Source organism: Ranitomeya imitator, chromosome 4 (assembly GCF_032444005.1).
Source record: "Ranitomeya imitator isolate aRanImi1 chromosome 4, aRanImi1.pri, whole genome shotgun sequence".
NCBI lineage: Eukaryota > Metazoa > Chordata > Amphibia > Anura > Dendrobatidae > Ranitomeya > Ranitomeya imitator.
This window is the reverse complement of record NC_091285.1, coordinates 665,460,530-665,488,337: the sequence shown is the minus strand read 5'-3', so window position 1 is coordinate 665,488,337 and position 27,808 is coordinate 665,460,530. Positions and strand designations below refer to the sequence as shown.

The window sequence follows — 27,808 nt, the reverse complement described above, 5'->3', positions numbered from 1 at the left end:
GTGGAGCGGTTTGTGGGTGACAGATGTTTATGCTGGGCTCTGTAGTGGACAGCAATGACCGGCACAGGGTTTACACTATTAATATGGCGCTGTGGAGGGGCTGCAGGTGCCATTACAGGGAAACGATGACTGGTAACCAATATAACAAGTTTTTATGAGTAAGAAGAGATTTTTTTTCTTCATGGATTATATATGTCATAGCAGCCATCAGACTACATGATCCATACACAGGCTGTACCTAATATCCCAGACCTTGTAGAACTACAAAGGACAGCATGCTCACAATGCTACACTAGTGACACTGAGAAATTACCTTTGGCTGTTAATGTTTAATTAAGTTGTTTTAATAAAAAAAAAAAACAACCCTATAAAATGTCATAAAAAGGTGACGTAAAACTGTCAATAAAGTTGTTTAAAAAAAAAAACCCACTTCATTTCCGCTCGCAGTTGCTAGGAGGCTGGAACGCATTACGTCACTTCCGCCTGTCAGTGAAAACATGGCGGCGCCCAGAGGACACGCGTTAATTCACCGAGTGTTAGCAGAATGTCCGGTGACGAAGGCTCGGGCCTGTGAGCTGATGTTACCGCACGGGCCGGTGAAGACCCCGGTGTTTATGCCGGTGGGAACTCAGGGCACCATGAAGGGAGTCACGGCCGAGCAGCTGCGGGACCTGGGCTGTGAGATCTGCCTGGGAAACACCTACCACCTGGGCATGAGGCCGGTAATAAGGCAGTGGAGGAGGGGGCGCAGGGCTGAATGACAGGAAGTGCTACTGTCTGCTGAACTACAACCCCCAGCATTCCATAGTTCCATTCTACGGGGGAGGGTCTTGTCTAATAAAGTTTTTTATTGTTAATATTTAGGAAAATGTATATGCAAATGAGGGTGTCTTGTGATCCTATTGGTTTAGAGGCGTCACATGACTTCTCTCAATGCTAAAAAATGGCGCGTCCAGCAACTACTTGTAATGAAAAATCAATCCGAAAGTTTTACACTCCTTTATTATTCCGAATATCGCCTTCACGTCTCAGGATGTAGCGGCACGGGGTGTACGGAAGGGTGTGGGGTGCATGGAGGGCGTGGGGTGTACGGAGGGCACAGGGTGGGTGGAGGGTGCGGGGCGCATGGAGGGCACGGGGTGTATGGAGGGTGTAGGGGGCATGGGGTGTGGAGTGTATGGAGGGCACGGGGTGCATGGAGGGCGTGGGGTGTATAGAGGGCACGGGGTGTACAGACGGTGTGGGGTGCATGGAGGGCGCGGGGTATATGGAGGGCACGGGGTGTACAGATGGTGTGGGGTGCATGGAGGGCGCGGGGTGTATGGAGGGTGCTTGGAGGGCATGGGGTGTACAGACGGTGTGGAGTGTATGGAGGGCGTGGGGTGTACAGACGGTGTGGGGTGTACGGAGGGCACGGGGTGTATGAAGGGTGGAGGGTGCGGGGCGCATGGAGGGCACGGGGTGTACAGACGGTGTGGGGTGCATGGAGGGCGCGGGGTGTATGGAGGGTGCTTGGAGGGCATGGGGTGTACAGACGGTGTGGAGTGTATGGAGGGCGAGGGGTGTACAGACGGTGTGGGGTGTACGGAGGGCACGGGGTGTATGAAGGGTGGAGGGTGCGGGGCGCATGGAGGACACGGGGTGTACGAAGGGTGTTGGGTGCATGGAGGGCGTGGGGTGTACAGACGGTGTGGGGTGTACGGAGGGCACGGGGTGTATGAAGGGTGGAGGGTGCGGGGCGCATGGAGGGCACGGGGTGTACGAAGGGTGTTGGGTGCATGGAGGGCATGGGGTGTACAGACGGTGTGGAGTATATGGAGGGCACGGGGTGCATGGAGGGCGTGGGGTGTATGGAGGGCGCGGGGTGTACAAACGGTGTGGGGTGCATGGAGGGCGCGGGGTGTATGGAGGGCACGGGGTCTACAGATGGTGTGGGCTGCATGGAGGGCGCGGGGTGTATGGAGGGCACGGGGTGTACAGACGGTGTGGGGTGCATGGAGGGCGCGGGGTGTACAGACGGTGTGGGGTGCATGGAGGGCGCGGGGTGTACAGACGGTGTGGGGTGCATGGAGGGCGCGGGGTGTATGGACGGCTTCATTAGTATAAAATTTCGAGCTCTAAAAATAATAGTAAATGATTCGCCCCAAAAGGTAAAACGGAAAGATTCGAAACACGACAATTTCCAATCGTTGGAAAAAAAAAAATGCAATAACGTGAAATGGACCTGTCGTATCGACCCCAAAATGGTGTCGGTGAAAGCTACAGCTGAGGATGCAAAAATGAGACCACTAGCGGAAAACTAAAAATGGTGCTGGTCTCAGAAAATGGGGACACAGAACAATTTTTTTTTTCTAACAAAATTCAGAGTTTTTACACCACGAAAATTATATAAAAAAAACTCGATAATTTCGGTGACCGTGGAATCACACCAACCAGAAGGATCTTGTTACCGGGGGGATTTTACAGAAGAGTGAGCTTGGTTTGAGACCCCCTCCCCATTACATGGTGGGATAATCAGATGAAGATTCACTATAGGCTGCAGTCTCTGCCCCCTCCCTGAAACAAAATGTGATTAGTGAAGTCCATACCTTTGGCTGGGCTAGTCCCTACTCTGGTGAGCATGCACCGATTGTCAATTCCAACGTATGCTCTGTGGATCTCTGTCACTGTGCAATGTGCATAGTGACAGTGCACTCTCTTGTTGGCTCAGATAAGAAGCAACGATCCTGCAGGAGAGCGCACTGTCAGTGCGCCTTGTATGAATACCCGGCGTGTAGAGACTAGAGGTGCCCCCGAAAGTGACATCGCTTGTAGAGGCAGCACTGGCTAATTCTCTTACAACGATCACTGACAGTGCACTCTCGTCGGCTCAGATAAGAAGTAGCGAGCCTGCAGAAGAGCGCACTGTCAGTGTGCATTGTATGTATACCCGGCGTGTAGAGACTAGTGACGTGACTTGTAGGGGTAGTGCTGGCTAATCTTCTTACAGCGATCAGTGACAGTGCGCTCTTCTTGATGTAGTCTTCACTGATAGGGCAGTAACACTGACGAGAGGAATAGTGTCACCCAGCTGCACATTTTGGCCAGAGCTACCTGGTGACTTTGGTTACATGACATGGAAGTGAGCAGAGCGGTGGTCCCACATGCACACATCGTCATAGGGACTTTGAGACCCCCCTATTTTGGGATTGGTGGCTGTCGGACGCCCCAGAGATCATACATTTATTACCTATCCTGTAACCCTTGTGTCCCCCCGAGTCTCCTAATCGCCCTCTGTCCTTGTGGACAAATATTCCCCCCTCTTCGCTTCCATGATAGAATTTAACCCCTTCTTGCTTTTCTCCGTCAGGGCCCAGAAATAATGAAGAAGGTAAACGGCCTCCACGGCTTCATGAGCTGGGATCGAAACCTGCTGACTGTAAGTGTGGAGCTGGGAGAGAGGGGAGATGTTGTCTACGATGGTGGTGCTCTGACAGATTCGTGCCGTGCCAGATTCTAAGACATGTCGTTAGCAAATGTGATGATATCCCTTCGTATTACAGGGGCACAGGTTTCCCTTTACCAGGGTGGGCACAAAATGTTCTATGTTTTTGGGACAATTGCTCCCCCATATTGTGTCCAGTTGAACTCTGGAGGTCGAGCCAAGAACCTGGTAAATAGTGCGATAACAAGTTCCCCTGTAGTCCCTGACCGGTTTGTGACTTCAGGAGTGACGCCTGCAGAGCAGCGCCGTGCGCCCCCGATGCTTTCTCTAGGACCTGCTCTATAGCGCCACCTATCGTACCACATTTTCTACCAGATATTAGTGAAATGTTTCTGGCGTCTGTGACTTTTCCCCCCTTTCACCCGGCCACAGGACAGCGGCGGCTTCCAGATGGTGTCGCTGGTGGAGCTCTCCAAGGTGGCGGAGGACGGCGTGCACTTCACGTCTCCGTATGATGGGAAGGAGATTCTCCTCACCCCGGAGAAATCCATCGAGATCCAGAACGCGTTGGGTGAGTGAGTGACGTCGCGTCGTCCTTAAAGGGACAGTGCTGGCGAATACTGGATGCATGGTCTCATGCACGTAACACGGTCATCATATTAGAGGCGAGCAAAAAGATTTGCGCTGATTTCATGGCGGCCAGACCAGGGGAGTGTCACTACTGCGTCCGTCATCATGGCCACTCCTTTTGCTCATGCGCCGTCATGACGTGCGCCACTTCATGGCATCGTGGGGTCTAATCAGCACAAGGATTGCCATGAAGGAACAAACTGGACCAGGGTTGGCTTTTTGCTCATCTCTTATGATCATGCCGGATCATTTTATGTACGCAGCTTTCATGTAGAACAATGTTGTCTTATTTATTACAACATTGTTGCGACCGCACTTTGAAGCCAGGGAGACCCTCGAGGACCCCCGAACTACGTCTGATTAGCATCGCTGTTAGCCTCCTCGGGACGGAGCAGAAATTGTCAGCACCCGTTCTCATCCCTCCTCCGCCCGCTGCAGTGTGTGGTGTGCATTGTCAGTGCCCGTCCTCATCCCTCCTCTCCGCCCGCTGCAGTGTGTGGTGTGCATTGTCGGCGCCTGTCCTCATCCCTCCTCTCCGCCCGCTGCAGTCTGTGGTGTGCATTGTCAGCGCGCGTCCTCATCCCTCCTCTCTGCCCGCTGCAATGTGTGGTGTGCATTGTCAGCGCCCGTCCTCATCCCTCCTCTCTGCCCGCTGCAGTGTGTGGTGTGCATTGTCAGCGCCCGTCCTCATCTTTCCTCTCCGCCCGCTGCAGTGTGTGGTGTGCGTTGTCAGCGCCCGTCCTCATCCCTCCTCTCCGCCCGCTGCAGTGTGTGGTGTGCATTGTCAGCGCCCGTCCTCATCCCTCCTCTCCGCCCGCTGCAGTGTGTGGTGTGCATTGTCAGCGCCCGTCCTCATCCCTCCTCTCCGCCCGCTGCAGAGTGTCGTGTGCATTGTCAGCACCCATCCTCATCCCTCCTCTCTGCCCGCTGCAATGTGTGGTGTGCATTGTTAGCGCCCGTCCTCATCCCTCCTCTCCGCCCGCTGCAGTGTGTGGTGTGCATTGCCAGCGCCCGTCCTCATCCCTCCTCTCCGCCCGCAGGCTCTGACATCATGATGCAGCTGGATGATGTGGTGAGCAGCACCATCTCCGGTCCTCGGGTGGAGGAGGCCATGTACAGGTCGGCACTAGGAGGCGCTCACACTCGCCCGTCTTCACATCCGTAATTATGACACGTGACGTTGCATTGTCGCCATTCTCCGGCCTCAGATCCGTCCGCTGGTTAGATCGCTGCATCGCCGCCAACCGGAACCCGGAGAGGCAGAATCTGTTCGCCATCATCCAAGGAGGCCTGAATGCTGAGCTGCGCAGGAAGTGTTTGGACGGTAGGTTCAGCATCACGGCATGTGGGGGACCGGCCTCACTGTGCAGCATGCTCAATCCTGCAGGCTTCACAGCTGAAATCTCCCAGCATTCTCTGTAGGCTCAATATTCCACTACTAGTGTTCTCTGATGACTGACATTTGGGAATCGTAGTCTTTACACCACGGCCTACAGAGTACAGCTCTGGGGTGTAATGCAGGATAACTAATGTATGTACACAGTGACTGCACCAGCAGAATAGTGAGTGCAGCTCTGGAGTATAATACAGGATGTAACTCAGGATCAGTAATGTAATGTATGTACACAGTGACTGCACCAGCAGAATAGTGAGTGCAGCTCTGGAGTATAATACAGGATGTAACTCAGGATCAGTAATGTAATGTATGTATACAGTGACTGCACCAGCAGAATAGTGAGTGCAGCTCTGGAGTATAATACAGGATGTAACTCAGGATCAGTAATGTAATGTAATGTATGTACACAGTGACTGCACCAGCAGAATAGTGAGTGCAGCTCTGGGGTATAATACAGGATGTAACTCAGGATCAGTAATGTAATGTATGTACACAGTGACTGCACCAGCAGAATAGTGAGTGCAGCTCTGGGGTATAATACAGGATGTAACTCAGGATCAGTAATGTAATGTATGTATACAGTGACTGCACCAGCAGAATAGTGAGTGCAGCTCTGGAGTATAATACAGGATGTAACTCAGGATCAGTAATGTAATGTAATGTATGTACACAGTGACTGCACCAGCAGAATAGTGAGTGCAGCTCTGGGGTATAATACAGGATGTAACTCAGGATCAGTAATGTAATGTATGTACACAGTGACTGCACCAGCAGAATAGTGAGTGCAGCTCTGGGGTATAATACAGGATGTAACTCAGGATCAGTAATGTAATGTATGTACACAGTGACTGCACCAGCAGAATAGTGAGTGCAGCTCTGGGGTATAATACAGGATGTAACTCAGGATCAGTAATGTAATGTATGTACACAGTGACTGCACCAGCAGAATAGTGAGTGCAGCTCTGGAGTATAATACAGGATGTAACTCAGGATCAGTAATGTAATGTATGTACACAGTGACTGCACCAGCAGAATAGTGAGTGCAGCTCTGGAGTATAATACAGGATGTAACTCAGGATCAGTAATGTAATGTATGTACACAATGACTGCACCAGCAGAATAGTGAGTGCAGCTCTGGGGTATAATACAGGCTGTAACTCAGGATCAGTAATGTAATGTATGTTGTTATGACCTGGTGGTTAGGACAAGAATGGACCTGATGGTCAAGAGCACCCGGAAAGACCTGATAGCTACAAAAATACAGGACAAGCTCTGGGAAGTGGAAACTCTGCTGACCGCAATCCCTAATCCTATCACACACACTAGAAATAGCCGTGGATTGCTCCTAACGCTCCCTATGCAACTCGACACAGCCTAAGAAACTAGCTAGCCCTAAAGATAGGAAAATAAAGCCTACCTTGCCTCAGAGAAATTCCCCAAAGGAAAAGGCAGCCCCCCACATATAATGACTGTGAGTAAAGATGAAAACACAAACACAGAGATGAAATAGATATAGCAAAGAGAGGCCCGACTTACTGAACAGACAGAGGATTGGAAAGGCAACTTTGCGGTCAGCACAAAAACCTACAAAAAGCCACGCAGAGAGTGCAGGGAAAAAAAACCTTCCGCACCGACTCACGGTGCGGAGGCGCCCCTCTGCGTCCCAGAGCTTCCAGCAAGCAAGGCAATATTCACAATAGCAAGCTGGACAGAAAAAATAGTAAACAAGAAAATAGCAAAGAGGAACTTAGCTTCTGCTGGAAATAACAGGTAACCAGAACGATCTAGGAGCGAACTAGACCAGTGGTACAACATTGACAGCTGGCATGGGGCAAAGATCCAAGTGGAGTTAAATAGAGCAGCCCACTAACGACTTAGCCTCGTCACCTGTGGAAGGAAACTCAGAAACACCCACAGCCACCAGAGGAAGTCCATGGACAGAACCAGCCGAAGTACCATTCATGACCACAGGAGGGAGCCCGACAACAGAATTCACAACAGTACCCCCCCTTGAGGAGGGGTCACCGAACCCTCACCAGAGCCCCCAGGCCGACCAGGATGAGCCAAATGAAAGGCACGAACCAGATCGGCAGCATGAACATCAGAGGCAAAAACCCAGGAATTATCTTCCTGACCATAACCCTTCCACTTGACCAGGTACTGGAGTTTCCGTCTCGAAATACGAGAATCCAAAATCTTCTCCACCACATACTCCAACTCCCCCTCAACCAACACCGGGGCAGGAGGATCAATGGATGGAACCACAGGCGCCACGTATCTCCGCAATAACGACCTATGGAACACATTATGGATGGCAAAAGAAGCTGCAAGGGCCAAACGAAATGACACAGGATTGATAACCTCAGAAATCTTATACGGACCAATGAAACGAGGCTTAAACTTAGGAGAGGAAACCTTCATAGGAACATAACGAGATGACAACCAATCCAGATCCCCAACACGAAGTCGGGGACCCACACAGCGCCGGCGGTTAGCGAAACGTTGAGCCTTCTCCTGGGACAATGTCAAATTGTCCACCACATGAGTCCAAATCTGCTGCAACCTGTCCACCACAGTATCCACACCAGGACAGTCCGAAGACTCAACCTGCCCTGAAGAGAAACGAGGATGGAAACCAGAATTGCAGAAAAACGGCGAAACCAAAGTAGCCGAGCTGGCCCGATTATTAAGGGCGAACTCAGCCAACGGCAAAAAGGACACCCAGTCATCCTGATCGGCAGAAACAAAGCATCTCAAATATGTTTCCAAAGTCTGATTAGTTCGTTTGGTTTGGCCATTTGTCTGAGGATGGAAAGCCGAGGAAAAAGACAAATCAATGCCCATCCTAGCACAAAAAGATCGCCAAAACCTCGAAACAAACTGGGAACCTCTGTCCGAAACGATGTTCTCCGGGATACCATGTAAACGAACCACATGCTGGAAAAATAATGGCACCAAATCAGAGGAGGAAGGCAATTTAGACAAGGGTACCAAATGGACCATCTTAGAGGAGCGATCACAAACCACCCAAATGACCGACATCTTTTGAGAGACGGGGAGATCCGAAATAAAATCCATAGAAATATGCGTCCAGGGCCTCTTCGGGACCGGCATGGGCAAAAGCAACCCACTGGCACGAGAACAGCAGGGCTTAGCCCGAGCACAAGTCCCACAGGACTGCACAAAAGAACGCACATCCCGTGAGAAAGACGGCCACCAAAAGGATCTAGCCACCAAATCTCTGGTACCAAAGATTCCAGGATGCCCAGCCAACACTGAACAATGAATCTCAGAGATAACTCTAATAGTCCATCTATCAGGGACAAACAGTTTCTCCGCTAGGCAACGGTCAGGTCTATCAGCCTGAAACTTTTGCAGCACCCGCCGCAAATCAGGGGAGATGGCAGACAAAATTACCCCCTCTTTGAGAATACCCGCCGGCTCAGGAACACCCGGAGAGTCGGGCACAAAACTCCTTGACAGGGCATCAGCCTTCACATTCTTAGAGCCCGGAAGGTACGAAACCACAAAATCAAAACGGGAGAAAAACAGCGACCATCGAGCCTGTCTCGGATTCAACCGTTTGGCAGACTCAAGATAAGTCAAATTCTTGTGATCTGTCAAGACCACCACGCGATGCTTGGCTCCTTCAAGCCAATGACTCCACTCCTCAAATGCCCACTTCATGGCCAACAACTCTCGATTACCAACATCATAATTGCGCTCAGCAGGCGAAAACTTTCTAGAAAAGAAGGCACATGGCTTCATCACCGAGCCATCAGAACTTCTTTGCGACAAAACAGCCCCTGCTCCAGTCTCAGAAGCATCAACCTCAACCTGAAATGGGAGCGAAACATCTGGCTGGCACAACACAGGGGCAGAAGAAAAACGACGCTTCAACTCCTGAAAAGCCTCTACAGCTGCAGAAGACCAATTGACCACATCAGCACCTTTCTTGGTCAAATCAGTCAACGGTTTAGCAACACTAGAAAAATTAGCGATGAAGCGCCGATAAAAATTAGCAAAGCCCAGGAACTTTTGCAGGCTCTTCACAGATGTCGGCTGAGTCCAATCGTAAATGGCCTGGACTTTAACAGGGTCCATCTCGATAGTAGAAGGGGAAAAAATGAAACCCAAAAATGAAACCTTCTGAACTCCAAAGAGACACTTTGACCCCTTCACAAACAAGGAATTCGCACGAAGGACCTGGAACACCATTCTGACCTGCTTCACATGAGACTCCCAATCATCCGAAAAGACCAAAATATCATCCAAATACACAATCAGGAATTTATCCAGGTACTCTCGGAAGATGTCATGCATAAAGGACTGAAATACTGATGGAGCATTGGAAAGCCCGAATGGCATAACCAGGTACTCAAAATGGCCCTCGGGCGTATTAAATGCTGTTTTCCATTCATCGCCCTGTTTAATACGCACAAGATTATACGCACCACGAAGATCTATCTTGGTGAACCAACTAGCCTTTTTTTTTGTATAAATCAGGTTTATTGAAGCAAATAAACAATACAAACAATAGTACAATGCTGAAACAATTGTTAAACTCAGCGGGTTACAGCCCGTAGATCGTATAAGAAGAGAGAGTCTCAGCAGGTATTAAATGTAGTTGGCCACTGCCAACGATAACACTTTCAAATTAGTAATGATATTCTTCACAGTTGAAACTAATAAGCAGCATCAAAGGCAATCAAGCATTACTAGCTATATTAATCCTTTGTATTAGTGTATAATGTCACTAGATGTAAAAAGTAAGCAAAAGTAGAAAGAATTAAAGAAACGGAAAAAGGAGGAAAGAAAGGAGAGGGAAAAAAAAAAAAAAAAGGAGGGAGAGGAGGGGAAAGGAAAGCGGGTGAAGGTAAGAGGGTACACTATGTGTGAGGAGTGCGACACTCCTCCCGGGCCGATCCCAGGCCCCACGTAGAGGAGAGAAGAACATTGAGTCATCAACATTGACTCCAGGCCGCAACAGCAAGTCAGAGGATATGGGTCACTGCCGTTACGCTAGCGCTCCCAGATCGGCTCCAGATATGAATTAGGACCTGGACAACCATGCATCCGGTTCCGGGGTCTCCCTGAATACAATCCATGAAGCCCAAGTGTTAAAAAATTTCGTCGAGTCCCCCATGGATTCACTTATCAATTGTTCCATTCTGTAAATGTTGTTAAGCTCCGCAACAAAGTCGGAGCCTGAGGGGTAACGATCTTGCTTCCAGTATCTAGGAATCAAATTCCTGGCAGCCGTAAGAAAATGTCTGAGAAGACTCCTCTTAAAACCAGATATCGACATGTCACACAGAGACAAGAGAGCTAGTTCCACTGTGGGTTGTATTTTGCGAAAGGCTAATTTGTTATGGAGATCAAAAACCAACATCCAGAATTTCTTTATGGGTGGACATTCCCACCAGATATGGACATAAGTCCCTTTTTCTGATGAACATCTCCAACAAGTATCCGGTATCACCGGGAACATGGTGTGAACCTGGCAGGGGCATCTATACCACCTCGACAGAACCTTGTAACTCCTCTCCTGTGATACGGCCGACAGCGAAGTCCTAAAGGTGAACAGCAAGATCTTATCCCTTTCCTCTTGGGATAATGAAATCCCCAAGTCACTCTCCCATCTTGAGAAAAATGTTGGGAAGTCATGTGTTGGAGTCTGACTCTCCTGGAAAAGATTATATAAGAGGGACACCTTACGAGACGGGGGCTACTCTGCGAGACAAATTTTCTCGAAAGGGGTCAACACCCCCATGGACTTGTTGAGTTTAAATGATGTGCCTATGAAGCTCTTTAGTTGTTCGTAAAAGAACCAAGAGCCCTCAGGAGGTTCCCCCCCCTGGTATACCTCCCGTAGGGACTTAATACCTGTCTGGTTTATGAAGTCAAATATAATGGGTTTTGAAGCTCTGTTTTTATTCAGGAAATTTTCCCTACGGAGACCTGCAGGGAAGTGAGGATTGTCGTAGATTGGGGTTAGTGGACCCGGGGCTGTAGAAGTTATAGTATTTCTGCCACTCTGTCGAATAAGTAGGAGCATGTTTCTAGTCATGAATGGAAGGTTCGACCTCGCCCCCCCCCCTCCTGTGTTCCACAATATCGTCTGAGGATCCCCGCCAACAAGATCGCCCTCCAAGCCCACCCATTTCTTGTTGTTGCTGCTATGATATAGGTCTAATATGCAAGAACCTATTGAGGCACGACTATATACTAGGAAGTCTGGTAGGCCAATTCCCCCCCTCCTCTTGGACCTGCTTAATACAAAGTGAGATATTCTTGATCTAGCATGGGACCAGACCAGTCGGATGACCGCTTTCTTGAGTCGTGAGAAAAAGGACGCGGGAAGATATAATGGGATTGTCTGGAAATAATATAAAAGGCGAGGCAACAAGTCCATTTTAATTACATTAACTCTACCAAACCAGGACAATTGTAATTTATGCCACTTCTCTAAGTCCAGCTCCGCTTTTTGCAACGCCTTTTTGAAATTTGCATCGTACAAACCAGATGTTTTGGCTGTTATTCTGATCCCCAGATATGGAAGTGAATCAAAGCGCCAACCGAACGGGAAAGAGGCTCGCAGCCTACTCACCTAAGATGGTGGTAGGGATATATTTAATGCCATGGATTTATGGGAATTAATTTTAAAATTGCTTAGGTGACCGAATTTCGATAATTCTAGTATAATATTGGGTAAGCTAGTTATGGGGGAGGTAACATATAAGAGGATATCATCGGCAAAAAGCGCCAACTTGTGTTCCTCCGAACTTAATTTAACTCCTCCTATGGAGGGGTTATTGCGTATGGCGGTTGCCAGGTATTCCATTGACCCAACTAGCCTTTTTAATACGAGCAAACAAATCAGACAGCAACGGCAAAGGATACTGAAATTTGACTGTAATTTTATTAAGAAGGCGGTAATCAATACAAGGTCTCAAAGAACCATCCTTCTTGGCCACAAAAAAGAACCCTGCTCCTAACGGTGATGACGACGGGCGAATATGACCTTTCTCCAAGGACTCCTTTATATAACTCCGCATAGCGGCGTGCTCTGGCACAGATAAATTGAACAGTCGGCCCTTAGGAAACTTACTACCAGGAATCAAATTAATAGCACAATCGCAATCCCTATGAGGAGGTAGGGCACTGGACTTGGGCTCATCAAATACATCCCGGTAATCAGACAAGAACTCTGGAACTTCAGAAGGAGTGGAAGACGAAATAGACAAAAATGGAACATCACCATGTACCCCCTGGCAACCCCAGCTGGACACAGACATAGATTTCCAGTCCAATACTGGATTATGAACCTGTAGCCATGGCAACCCCAAAACGACCACATCATGCAGATTATGCAACACCAAAAAGCGAATATCCTCCTGATGTGCAGGAGCCATGCACATGGTCAATTAGGTCCAGTACTGAGGCTTATTCTTGGCCAAAGGCGTAGCATCAATTCCTCTCAATGGAATAGGATACTGCAAGGGCTCCAAGAAAAAACCACAGCGCCTAGCATACTCCAAGTCCATCAAATTCAGGGCAGCGCCTGAATCCACAAATGCCATAACAGAATAGGATGACAAAGAGCAAATCAGAGTAACGGACAATAGAAATTTCGACTGTACCGTACCAATGGTGGCAGACTTAGCGAACCGCTTAGTGCGCTTAGGACACTCGGAGATAGCATGAGTGGAATCACCACAATAAAAACATAGCCCATTCCGACGTCTGTGTTCTTGCCGTTCAGCTCTGGTCCAAGTCCTATCACATTGCATAGGCTCAGGCCCATGCTCAGATAGTACCGCCAAATGGTGCACAGCTTTACGCTCACGCAAGCGTCGATCGATCTGAATGGCCAAACACATAGACTCATTCAGACCAGCAGGCATGGGAAATCCCACCATGACATCCTTAAGGGCTTCAGAGAGACCCTTTCTGAAGATTGCTGCCAGGGCACATTCATTCCACTGAGTAAGCACAGACCTCTTTCTAAACTTCTGACAATATATCTCCGCTTCATCCTGACCCTGACACAGAGCCAGCAAGATTTTCTCTGCCTGATCCACTGAATTAGGTTCGTCATAAAGCAATCCAAGCGCCAGGAAAAACGCATCAACATCACGCAATGCCGGATCTCCTGGCGCAAGGGAAAATGCCCAGTCTTGAGGGTCGCCGCGTAACAAAGAAATAATGATCTTTACTTGTTGAACAGGGTCACCTGAGGAGCGAGGTTTCAAGGCAAGAAACAATTTACAATTATTTTTGAAATTCAAGAACTGAGATCTATCACCAAAAAACAAATCAGGAATTGGAATCCTAGGCTCTGACATCGGATTCTGAACCACAAAATCTTGAATGTTTTGTACACTTATAGTGAGATTATCCATCCAAGAGGACAGACCTTGAATGTCCATGTTTACACCAGTGTCCTGAACCACCCAGAGGTAAAGGGGAAAAGAGAGACAAAACACACTGCAAAGAAAAAAAAAATGGTCTCAGAACTTCTCTTATCCCTCTATTGAGATGCATTAATACTTTGGGCCAGCTGTACTGTTATGACCTGGTGGTTAGGACAAGAATGGACCTGATGGTCAAGAGCACCCGGAAAGACCTGATAGCTACAAAAATACAGGACAAGCTCTGGGAAGTGGAAACTCTGCTGACCGCAATCCCTAATCCTATCACACACACTAGAAATAGCCGTGGATTGCTCCTAACGCTCCCTATGCAACTCGGCACAGCCTAAGAAACTAGCTTGCCCTGAAGATAGAAAAATAAAGCCTACCTTGCCTCGGAGAAATTCCCCAAAGGAAAAGGCAGCCCCCCACATATAATGACTGTGAGTAAGATGAAATCACAAACACAGAGATGAAATAGATATAGCAAAGAGAGGCCCGACTTACTGAACAGACTGAGGATAGGAAAGGCAACTTTGCGGTCAGCACAATAACCTACAAAAAGCCACGCAGAGAGTGCAGGGAAAAAAAACCTTCCGCACCGACTCACGGTGCGGAGGCGCTCCCTCTGCTTCCCAGAGCTTCCAGCAAGCAAGGCAATATTCACAATAGCAAGCTGGACAGAAAAAATAGCAAACAAGAAAATAGCAAAGAGGAACTTAGCTTCTGCTGGAAATAACAGGTAACCAGAACGATCCAGGAGCGAACTAGACCAATAGTACAACATTGACAGCTGGCATGGGGCAAAGATCCAAGTGGAGTTAAATAGAGCAGCCCACTAACGACTTAGCCTCGTCACCTGTTGAAGGAAACTCAGAAACACCCACAGCCACCAGAGGAAGTCCATGGACAGAACCAGCCGAAGTACCATTCATGACCACAGGAGGGAGCCCGACAACAGAATTCACAACAGTATGTACACAGTGACTGCACCAGCAGAATAGTGAGTGCAGCTCTGGGGTATAATACAGGATGTAACTCAGGATCAGTAATGTAATGTATGTACACAGTGACTGCAGCAGCAGAATAGTGAGTGCAGCTCTGGGGTATAATACAGGATGTAACTCAGGATCAGTAATGTAATGTATGTACACAGTGACTGCACCAGCAGAATAGTGAGTGCAGCTCTGGAGTATAATACAGGATGTAACTCAGGATCAGTAATGTAATGTATGTACACAGTGACTGCACCAGCAGAATAGTGAGTGCAGCTCTGGGGTATAATACAGGATGTAACTCAGGATCAGTAATGTAATGTATGTACACAGTGACTGCACCAGCAGAATAGTGAGTGCAGCTCTGGGGTATAATACAGGATGTAACTCAGGATCAGTAATGTAATGTATGTACACAGTGACTGCACCAGCAGAATAGTGAGTGCAGCTCTGGATTATAATACAGGATGTAACTCAGGATCAGTAGTGTAATGTATGTACACAGTGACTCCACCAGCAGAATAGTGAGTGCAGCTCTGGGGTATAATACAGGATGTAACTCAGGATCAGTAATGTAATGTATGTACACAGTGACTGCACCAGCAGAATAGTGCATGCAGCTCTGGAGTATAATACAGGATGTAACTCAGGATCAGTAATGTAATGTATGTACACAGTGACTCCACCAGCAGAATAGTGAGTGCAGCTCTGGGGTATAATACAGGATGTAACTCAGGATCAGTAATGTAATGTATGTACACCGTGACTCCACCAGCAGAATAGTGAGTGCAGCTCTGGGGTATAATACAGGATGTAACTCAGGATAAGTAATGTAATGTATGTACACAGTGACTGCACCAGCAGAATAGCGAGTGCAGCTCTGGGGTATAATACAGGATGTAACTCAGGATAATTAATGTAATGTATGTACACAGTGACTGCACCAGCAGAATAGCGAGTGCAGCTCTGGAGTATAATACAGGATGTAACTCAGGATCAGTAATGTAATGTATGTACACAGTGACTGCACCAGCAGAATAGTGAGTGCAGCTCTGGAGTATAATACAGGAGGTAACTCAGGATCAGTAATGTAATGTATGTACACAGTGACTGCACCAGCAGAATAGTGAGTGCAGCTCTGGGGTATAATACAGGTTGTAACTCAGGATCAGTAATGTAATGTATGTACACAGTGACTGCACCAGCAGAATAGTGAGTGCAGCTCTGGGGTATAATACAGGATGTAACTCAGGATCAGTAATGTAATTTATACACAGTGATTGCACCATCAGAATAGTGAGTGCAGCTCTGGGGTATAATACAGGATGTAACTCAGGATCAGTAATGTAATGTATGTAACACAGTGACTGCACCATCAGAATAGTGAGTGCAGCTCTGGGGTATAATACAGGATGTAACTCAGGATCAGTAATGTAATGTATGTAACACAGTGACTGCACCATCAGAATAGTGAGTGCAGCTCTGGGGTATAATATAGGATGTAACTCAGGATCAGTAATGTATGTACACAGTGACTGCACCAGCAGAATAGTGAGTGCAGCTCTGGGGTATAATACAGGATGTAACTCAGGATCAGTAATGTAATGTATGTAACACAGTGACTGCACCAGCAGAATAGTGAGTGCAGCTCTGGAGTATAATACAGGATGTAACTCAGGATCAGTAATGTAATGTATGTACACAGTGAGTGCACCAGCAGAATAGTGAGTGCAGCTCTGGGGTATAATACAGGATGTAACTCAGGATCAGTAATGTAATTTATGCACAGTGATTGCACCATCAGAATAGTGAGTGCAGCTCTGGGGTATAATACAGGATGTAACTCAGGATCAGTAATGTAATGTATGTAACACAGTGACTGCACCATCAGAATAGTGAGTGCAGCTCTGGGGTATAATACAGGATGTAACTCAGGATCAGTAATGTAATGTATGTAACACAGTGACTGCACCATCAGAATAGTGAGTGCAGCTCTGGGGTATAATATAGGATGTAACTCAGGATCAGTAATGTAATGTATGTACACAGTGACTGCACCAGCAGAATAGTGAGTGCAGCTCTGGGGTATAATACAGGATGTAACTCAGGATCAGTAATGTAATGTATGTACACAGTGACTGCACCATCAGAATAGTGAGTGCAGCTCTGGGGTATAATATAGGATGTAACTCAGGATCAGTAATGTAATGTATGCACACAGTGACTGCACCATCAGAATAGTGAGTGCAGCTCTGGGGTATAATATAGGATGTAACTCAGGATCAGTAATGTAATGTATGCACACAGTGACTGCACCAGCAGAATAGTGAGTGCAGCTCTGGGGTATAATACAGGATGTAACTCAGGATCAGTAATGTAATTTATGCACAGTGACTGCACCAGCAGAATAGTGAGTGCAGCTCTGGGGTATAATACAGGAGGTAACTCAGGATCAGTAATGTAATGTATGTACACAGTGACTGCACCATCAGAATAGTGAGTGCAGCTCTGGGGTATAATACAGGATGTAACTCAGGATATGTAATGTATGTACACAGTGACTGCACCAGCAGAATAGTGAGTGCAGCTCTGGGGTATAATATAGGATGTAACTCAGGATCAGTAATGTAATGTATGTACACAGTGACTGCACCAGCAGAATAGTGAGTGCAGCTCTGGGGTATAATATAGGATGTAACTCAGGATCAGTAATATAATGTATGCACACAGTGACTGCACCATCAGAATAGTGAGTGCAGCTCTGGGGTATAATATAGGATGTAACTCAGGATCAGTAATGTAATGTATGCACACAGTGACTGCACCATCAGAATAGTGAGTGCAGCTCTGGGGTATAATACAAGATGTAACTCAGGATCAGTAATGTAATGTATGCACACAGTGACTGCACCATCAGAATAGTGAGTGCAGCTCTGGGGTATAATACAGGATGTAACTCAGGATCAGTAATGTAATGTATGTACACAGTGACTGCACCATCAGAATAGTGAGTGCAGCTCTGGGGTATAATACAGGATGTAACTCAGGATCAGTAATGTATTGTATGTACACAGTGACTGCACCAGCAGAATAGTGAGTGCAGCTCTGGGGTATAATACAGGATGTAACTCAGGATCAGTAATGTAATGTATGTAAACAGTGACTGCACCAGCAGAATAGTGAGTGCAGCTCTGGAGTATAATACAGGATGTAACTCAGGATCAGTAATGTAATGTATGTACACAGTGACTGCACCAGCAGAATAGTGAGTGCAGCTCTGGGGTATAATACAGGATGTAACTCAGGATCAGTAATGTAATGTATGCACACAGTGACTGCACCATCAGAATAGTGAGTGCAGCTCTGGGGTATAATACAGGATCAGTGCAGGATCGCAGTAGTGTAATCTCACATACATGCAGGGATGTTTGTGGTTAGTGGATGTTTAGTGTCCGTTCCTATTGTCATACAGTCATTTCCGGGTTCCTCACATTCGCGCTGTGTCTCCAGTGACGTCTGATGAAGTGAATCTCATTTTGAGAATGTCATTAGATGTACATCTGATTTCTTATTTACGGTAGTTGGAGTCGGCCATGTTTTTTCATGGATCGTAACAATTTTAATTAGCATTTTCCACACTTTCTGCCGATCCTAAAGTGATTGTCCACAAGAGAACAGGTCTTTTTTCTCTGTTTTAAACAATCTAAATAGGTGGCGATACGGTTATGATTTTTTTTATATCTCTTTTTAGTTTTTTGGGCTCCTTTGTTCTCATGCCGATGTTTAGATTGTGCCTGCAGCCACCGCTAGGGGGAGCTCATGACCTCACTGCATACTGATTAATATGGAAGTTGTCGGCTCTGGAGCTCCCTCTAGTGGTGGCTGCCAGAATCATATGTTTTGTCATTTCCTTAGACCACATAACTAGTAAACGTCTTCCTTCCTTCTCTTCTCACGATTTGTCACGTTGCAATGTGACTTTTTTCTATCTTTAAAAATAGTTGTCTGATCTCTTTTCAGAGATGACCAAGCGAGATGTTCCTGGATTTGCCATTGGCGGCCTGAGTGGAGGGGAGGAGAAGGACCACTTTTGGCGGATGGTGACTCTCAGCACTGACTACTTACCCAAGGACAAACCACGCTACCTCATGGGAGTCGGGTAAGGCCCTTCTGGAAGTATCGTGTTTTCTCTCTTTCTTAAAGGAATTTTGCGTGACCTTAAAGGGTACATGTGAGAAGTGTTAACCTATGAGGTACTGAGACCCCCACCGATTGCTCGTCCCTGTCTGTGCACCCAAGCGGCCATCAATTAAAACTTTTATTACTTTGACTTGTCAAAACTTTTATTCTTTTCTGTGGGATATGATCGGTGTCCGTCAGTAAGTGATCGGCTGCAGTCCGTCTGCTGGCGATCAGTGCAAGAAAGTGTCTCCACAGCGCCATACACACAGTTCTGGCTGAATCTGGTACTGCAGCACCAGGTACAGCGACCTGAGGCTGAGATTTGGGCCGTAGTTAAGTTTTGTCAGGGATCTTCCTAGTATGATGGTCTCCATTTTGTCCGGTCTTTGTATTTTTTTTTTCTGACAGCTCCCTTTGTCTACATTTTTGCACTTTCTTACAATGACTCTCATCCTCCTCATACATTACTGCGGGGGCCGTAGTTCTGTGCGCTGATTACACCACACATCTGTGCTTCTTGGCATCACTCTTCATATTGAGAAACCATCAATCTCTGAATTAATGTAATCACTGATCTTCAAAGCCTTTCTCTGACTCTGTGGAGTCTCATCTCCCAGATCCCTACCGATTTCTCTGACTCAATGGTGTCTCATCTGCTGGATCCCTACCGATCTCTCTGACTCTGGGGAGTCTCATCTCCTAGATCTCTCCCGATCCCTCTGACTCTGGGGAGTCTCATCTCCTAGATCTCTCCCGATCCCTCTGACTCTGGGGAGTCTCATCTCCTAGATCTCTACCGATCCCTCTGACTCTGGGGAGTCTCATCTCCCAGATCTCTACCGATCCCTCTGACTCTGGGGAGTCTCATCTCCCAGATCCCTACTGATCCCTCTGACTTGGGGGAATCTCATCTCCCAGATCCCTACCAATCCCTCTGATTCGGGGAGTCTAGTCTCCCAAATTTTTACCGATCCCTCTGACTCAGGGAAATCTCATCTCCCAGATCCCTACCAATCCCTCTGACTCTGGGGAATCTCATCTCACAGATCCCTACTGATCCCTCTGACTCAGTGGAGTCTCATCCCCCAGATCCCTTGTGATCCCTCTAACTCAGTGGAGTCTCATCCCCCAGATCCCTTGTGATTCCTCTGACTCAGTGAAGTCTCATCTCCCAGATCTCTTGTGATCCCTTTGACTCAGTGGAGTCTCATCTCCCAGATCCCTAGTGATCCCTCTGACTCAGTGGAGTCTCATCTCCCAGATCCCTACAGATCCCTCTGACTCGGGGGGAGTCTCATCTCCCAGATCCCTTGCGATCCCTCTGACTCGGGGGGAGTCTCATCTCCCAGATCCCTTGCGATCCCTCTGACTCAGCGGAAGCTCATCTCCCAGATCCCTTGCGATCCCTCTGACTCGGAGGAGTCTCATCTCCTAGATCCCTTGCGATCCCTCTGACTCGGGGGAGTCTCATCTCCCAGATCCCTTGCGATCCCTCTGACTCAGTGGAAGCTCATCTCCCAGATCCCTACCGATCCCTCTGATTCTCGACAAATTAGTAGACAAAAATATTCCTAGAACGTTTTCATCCACCTTTCTGTCTCCTCCAGATACGCCACCGATCTTGTAGTTTGTGTCGCTCTTGGGTGCGACATGTTTGACTGCGTGTTCCCCACCAGGACGGCCGTAAGTATCTTCTGCCTGATGTATGATGACGACCTTTAACCTTTTCAGGAACCGGTTGATACCCAGAGCGGAGTTCCCCTGATTTTTTGGTGTAAGTTGTTGTTCAGACTTGGGGGGCACGTCTACAGTGACTGTGAGCAGTGTGAGCTGTCAGGATTCCCCGTTATTAGCGGCAGGTGCCGATTTGCGTGCTCCTGGCCACATTCCCACTAGACGTGTCCGGCCTCGCTCCGTACACTTCCACTGTGGATGGATGCACACGACTAGTCTGCATGTGACTGCACCTATGCAAATAGCCGTGTCGGAGGATCCTGACAGCGTGCAGTGGGCACACTGAGGATTCACAAATCTACAGCCACATAGACTGCAGACCTGTACCCAAAGCTTGGACAACCCTATCAATTTCTGTCAGCGCCATTTAATAAGCGCAAAAGCAGAGGTGCGCCATTTTGTGGGCCCATCCGACTCCTTATGGTGCGATCGATCCTTGTGGATCTGCAGAAGATTTTCCCACCCCCATGGCGGACATCTTGTTACTCCTGTAAGCCCCTGAGCCTTCATAGGAGACCGTCGTCTACTGTATATAGGGAGCAAGTCCCCTGAGGAAACTAAAGGAAGTAAAAGAAAAAAAAAAGTTATAAAAGTTGAAGAAAAAAAATAAAATTTAACCCCGAAAAGTTTTTGTTTTGGAAAACCATGTAAACTGATCCTGAGGGTGATGGGATCGGCCATGTCTGGTCTCCGGGGTCATTATCTCCCCGTCCCTGGTGTTATCGCTGATTCTTGGGCCTTACGGAGGCGACGTTCTCGTAATTACTGTTACGCTCCACAGATCCCCAATCTCCTACTAATCCTAATCCTAAAACAATTAGGCCCCGTCCTCCAGGGTGATGGGAAAGCTCTAGTGTAATCTCAGGGTAACACTAAAGGGGGCGACCATCTTTAATAAAAGGGGTATTCTCAAGTTTGGAAGTTATCACTCATCCATAGCCAATCACTAAAGGTCCAACTGCTGGGACCCCCCCAATCCTGAGAAGAGGGGCTCTGAAGAGCCTGTGTGAATGGACCTGTAGTCAGTCACGCACAAATAGCTCTATTCACAGGAGCGGGAATTACTGAGCTGCTGCAGCACCTCCTCATACACACCTCATCTGCTGCAGAACCTCCTCATGAACACAGCTGCTGCAGCACCTCCTCCTCATACCTCAGCTGCTGGAGAACCTCCTCATAAACACCTCAGCTGCTGCAGAACCTCCTCATACACACCTCAGCTGCTGCAGAACCTCCTTATATATTTATTTTGTTTCTTGTAGCGGTTCGGCTCGGCGCTGGTCCCCTGGGGATCTCTTCAGATAAAGAACAAACAGTTTGCTAAGGATTTCCAGCCCATAGACGAGGCCTGTAAATGCCCCACGTGTCAGAGGTGAGGTGCTGTGTGATACCGGCGCAGGCTGTATGCAATGACCACAGATCCGTGTCCTCAGGCCGATGATTTCTTCCCTAGATATTCCCGCGCTTATATCCATGCGCTGTATAAAAGTGACACCGCAGCGATGCATCACATCACCGTCCATAACATCGCGTACCAGGTATGTGCCAGACAGGAGCTGCACAGGGGACACGTATACTGTGTGCCGAGTCTGCTCCTCCCTCTACAGGGTGGCAGGCAGGAGGGAGGAGCTATGTGACATGGGTCTGCCCCTCCCTCCACAGGGTGACAGGAGGGAGAAGCAATGCGACATGGAGTCTGCTGCTCCCACACAGGGTGACACGGTCAGGAGGGAGGAGCTATGACATGCAGTCTGCCCCTCCCTCCACAGGGTAACAGGAGGGAGAAGCTATTTATCATTTTTTGCCCCTCCCACCACAAGGTGTCAGTCAGGAGAGAGGAGCTATGTGACATGGAGTCTGCCCCTCCCACCACAGAGTGACAGGAGGGAGGAGCTATATGACAGAATCTGCCCCTCCCACCACAGGGTGACACTCAGGAGGGAGGAGCTATGTGACATGGAATCTACCCCTCCCACCACAGGGTGGCAGTCAGGAGGGAGGAGCTATGTGACATGGAGTCTGCCCTTCCCACCCCGGGGTGACCCAGTCAGGAGGGAGGAGCTATTTATCATGTTTTTGCCCCTCCCACCACAGGGTGTCAGTCATGAGAGAGGAGCTATGTGACATGTAGTCTGCCCCTCCCACCACAGGGTGACAGGAGGGAGGAGCTATGACAGTCTGCCCCTCCCTCCATAGGGTGGCAGTCAGGAGGGAGGAGCTATGAGTCTGTCCCTCCCTCCACAGGGTGACAGGATGAAGGAGCTATGTGACATGGAGTCTGCTCCTCCCACACAGGGTGACACGGTCAGGAGGGAGGAGCTATATGACATGCAGTCTGCTCTTCCCACCACAGAGTGGCAGTCAGGAGGGAGGAGCTATGTGACATGGAGTCTGCCCCTTCCACCACAGAGTGGCAGTCAGGAGGGAGGAGCTATGTGACATGGAGTCTGCCCCTTCCACCACAGAGTGGCAGTCAGGAGGGAGGAGCAATGTGACATGGAGTCTGCACTTCCCACCCCAGGAGAGAGGAGCTATTTCTCATGTTTTTGCCCCTCCCACCACAGGGTGTCAGTCAGGAGAGGAGCTGTGTGACATGTAGTCTGCCCCTCCCACCACAGGGTGGCAGTCAGGAGGTGTCACGATTCACACCGTGACCGTCACCCCTACGTCACGGATCGGGGTGACCTTTAGGCCAACAGACGGCTATCACATGTGCAGGGGGGCTTATCTTAGTTATCCCTCCACTGCTACAATGTGATGAAAAACACAGACAAGGCTACTGACCTCTTAGTTTACAGCAGGGGCTTATTCTAGGTATCCCACTGCTTTTCAATATACCGCGAACTGCAGGGATTTATGTATATTCCGCTTTACAGTTCTGCTTGAAAACTTGCAGCTCTCTGGCGCCCCCCTCACCCTCAGGTCAGACTAGGTACTGCACCTGGGGTAATTAGTCGCCAGAAAGGCTGCCTGCTATGTACTGGCTATTGGGCACGCTGCAGCGAGGCGATATAAATACTCCCACTCAAGCAGGAACAATATCAACGCCGCAGTCGCTACAACGACTCTCAACTACCCAGTACAAAGGTATGCTGCCACCAGCTTCGATTAAATGGGTCCGAAGCTAACCCAAAACAGTAGCATAATTCCCTTCAGAAGACTTAGGGTCCTTTTTAGAGCAGGAAGTACGAAAACTAGTAATTTATATATTTTACTCCAAAAGAAGGCAGTGTTTATAAAAAGGCATATAAAGATGTTACAAAAGAGACAATTGTAAATATGTACAAGGTAATTATAAAATAAAGGGATTAAATGAGAAAAGGTACAACTCACATGTTCTCAGTTCATTTCAGGCGAAACCATGCTGGTGGGCGGAGCTCCCAAATGTCCCCATGCATAGGTCTGGCAGTGAGGGCTCCTCTGGTAAGGTTCAGACTCAGACTCGGAAGGCTTGGGTAAAGTGGAGTCACTTAAATAACCACAGCCTCTTGACATCACTAAAGGGGATGGTTTCCTCAGACCCTCCCATCTCCTCAAACATACCAAATTTAACACAAAGTAATATATATATACTATAATATATATATAATGCTCATATCGCCGCTCAAGAGCATTCCAGAATCCCAGCACACCCCTCATTCAGCTTATTTTAAAATTGGCTTTCTAATGAAACCAAATTTGGGCTGGTTGGAACATGCAGTTCCAGAGAAATCTGTATTTTGTTGCCTGGTGGAATTAGAGGCGAGTGCTTACAGGGGACGATAGATCCGCCGAAGGAGGTTAGCAATATATACTTGTTATTTTTCTAGCCCAAATCGGTGGCCCAATATCTTACTATAACTGAACAAAGAACCGCATGGCTTTGAGAAGGCTATCAGACCAATTCTAGCTGGAGAGAGAATTGTGCCGCTACCAGCGCACTAGACCTTTCTGGCTTGGGGGCAGGGCAGAGCATTGAGAAGAAAAGCTCCACTCACACATTCCAGCAACACACAAAGAAGAGAAGGGGGGGGGGGACAACGCCCACCCTATATGTGCTGGCAAGAGAAATTAAAACTTATTTTATACATTTTCCTCACAGGAGGGAGGAGCTATGTGACATGTAGTCTGCCCCTCCCACCACTGGGTGGCAGTCAGGAGGGAGGGGCTATGTGACGTGATAGGACATAACCCATATTCTCTTTCCGTTCTCCAGCTAAACCTGATGCGCTCGGTGCGGGGCAGCATTGTGGACGGCTGTTTCCCACAGTTCGTGCAGGATTTCATGAGAACCATGTACGGCACAAAGGACAAGTACCCACGGTGGGCCGTGGACGCCCTAATGACTGTCGGCATCACCTTAGAGTGACCTCTGGATGAGGTGTAGGACGTGCGCTCCTTCTCCGGGACCCCTCTGTCTTCTCCCGCAGGACAGGGGGATGTCGCACCTCCAGGGGACTTTCCGGTGGTGATCCAGGAACCCACATCCTGCTCCATTACTCTGCAGTTAGATCTGTCGCGGCCTCCATACTGGACACCACCGAGCTTTCCCACGATGATGGATGAGGACCGCGTCAAGGACGCCTGCCATGTTTGTACTGCAACCTGTCCGTTTCAGGAGCTGTGGGACCCGCTGGGCCTCGGCCGGACAAGGGTTTTCTCTATTTTATTCATGAATCTTCTGTCTTTCTCCGCTTTTTTAATATTTTTTTTACAATAAAGCAGATGGTGTAGATGAGGGCGGCCTCCGATCTAAACCTTAGCATATTCCAGAAATGGTGGCAGATAGAAATCACTGGGACCCATTGATGACCCTTACCTGCACGTCTGGGTTCTCCTGACGCAGGACAGGTGCCAGTGATGGGCGCTGCGTTACAGCTCTGGGGTGGCTGCAGACGACCCTCCTAATTCATGATGGGGGTCCAGGAAGCTGAGATGTTTGATGGGGTCCTCACACTATAGCCCCACCTGGGATGTAGAGGGAACACCGTGGTCCGTGGGAGCCTCCATTTCTGATGGTCGGGGGCATTATTTAGGGAACACATGAATTTCAACATGAACCACCTTGTAACACACATTTTATTTTTGCCAGAATTCTGGAGTTTTTTTTTTTGCGCAACTGATAAATGACCAACTTTTTCAATTTTTGCCGTTTTCATGCCCCTTCCTGGGCAAATTTTTATATTTTTGGGAAAAAATGGAGAGAGTATGGCTGAACGTGGCCGACAAATTCGGCATAATTTACCCTATCAGAGTGGCGCAAATTATACCGAATAATCTCACAGGGCGCTGCTTATAACGGCCCCCCCCCCAATGAAGTTGGCGCAAAATGGGAACATTTTCAGGACTCTCCAAACTTCATATTCTCTTATTATTATAGTCGAGACTTGTCATTAAAGGGGTTGTCCATGGGATGGGGTGGCAATTTTCCTACAGCGGGGGTCCGACCTCTGGGTTCCATAAGATCAAATGGAGCTGCAGTGCGCGTGCTCTACCCCTGCGCCGTTCTAGAACCCCCGATTCTCGAGATCTATGAGGGTCCTAGCGGTCAGACTCCGGCGATTAAGATTTTATCACCGAATGCCAGTGATAGGGGATGACTTCCAAACCTCAGAGTACCCCTTTTGATTAACTGATTGGAAATGGGATTTCACCCTTCCCCTCTGGTGATCCCGTCCCCAGAATATTTAGTCAATGCAGCAGTATTTTCCATTTTCTGCAGCCCACGCGCCCCTCCCCCGCCACCTTCTTGTGCTTTCAGCATCTCTTGGTGCCTGGTTTACATTGTTTCTGCCCCGCCGGTGCTATATAAATGTATTTATTTAATGTACACGGCTCCGGAAGCCGATAATTACTGACATGTGCTTCCACCGGCAATCAGAGCAGGCGGGCGCAGCCTATAGATAGCCACAAGACCAGAGAACGCGCTGCACACTGCGATAGTCACCTCCGGAGCCCTCCTGACTAATCTTAAAAGCTGGATGCATGGATGGACTAATGGATGGATGGATGGATGGATGGATGGATGGATCTCTGCCCTGGGATCCAACCGTGAAGGGACAGACTGCATTCTATCACTTTGCAGCTAGAGGGCGCCAGAGCACCGCTGGAGAATGCAGATTTATGCCGCAGATCTGCTGTGTGATGGATCCTAGTGATTATGCTGCAGACCCTCGGTGGTGTTACTGGGGGGCCCGATAGAAGATCCATCATCTCTCCTTCCCTATCGTGCGCCATGTTCCTGTCAATCAAAGCCCGTTTTGCTATTTTTTCCCGACTGTCTCGTCGCTAGTATTCCTATCCATACACTCATGTACTGAGTTACTGTCTCTCTGTTCTCCCCCAGAGCAAATCAGAGTCCAGCTTTTATCTATCTGGCGCATGATGGGAAAAAAATATCTAAAATCCGTCTCTCATGTAGCAGTCACATATATATATATATATATATATACACAGTCTCACATTCAGAAGTAACTTGTGCACAGTCGCTCTCATACAGTCACTTCCGTACAGACAGTCACTGTTCTATACTCTCCCCCCATACAGTAATGCCTCCTGCATACTCTCCCCCCATACAGTAATGCCTCCTGCATACTCTCCCCCCATACAGTAATGCCTCCTGCATACTCTCCCCCCATACAGTAATGCCTCCTGCATACTCTCCCCCCATACAGTAATGCCTCCTGCATACTCTCCCCCCATACAGTAATGCCTCCTGCATACTCTCCCCCCATACAGTAATGCCTCCTGCATACTCTCCCCCCATACAGTAATGCCTCCTGCATACTCTCCCCCATACAGTAATGCCTCCTGCATACTCTCCCCCCATACAGTAATGCCTCCTGCATACTCTCCCCCCATACAGTAATGCCTCCTGCATACTCTCCCCCCATACAGTAATGCCTCCTGCATACTCTCCCCCCATACAGTAATGCCTCCTGCATACTCTCCCCCCATACAGTAATGCCTCCTGCATACTCTCCCCCCATACAGTAATGCCTCCTGCATACTCTCCCCCCATACAGTAATGCCTCCTGCATACTCTCCCCCCATA

The 27,808-nt window shown here is 48.3% G+C and overlaps 1 protein-coding gene across 1 annotated transcript; it reads left to right on the top strand.

Moving 5' to 3' along the window:
- The first annotated feature begins 481 nt into the window (after positions 1 to 481).
- On the top strand, positions 482 to 25,492 carry QTRT1 (queuine tRNA-ribosyltransferase catalytic subunit 1). Its single transcript, XM_069767120.1, has 10 exons — positions 482 to 722; positions 3,350 to 3,418; positions 3,857 to 3,995; positions 5,095 to 5,173; positions 5,263 to 5,378; positions 18,880 to 19,018; positions 20,649 to 20,724; positions 22,038 to 22,147; positions 22,229 to 22,313; positions 24,971 to 25,492. Exons 1-10 carry the CDS (start codon positions 498 to 500, stop codon positions 25,121 to 25,123), a joined length of 1,191 nt encoding a protein of 396 aa, XP_069623221.1. The 5' UTR covers positions 482 to 497; the 3' UTR covers positions 25,124 to 25,492.
- Positions 25,493 to 27,808: the final 2,316 nt, after the last annotated feature.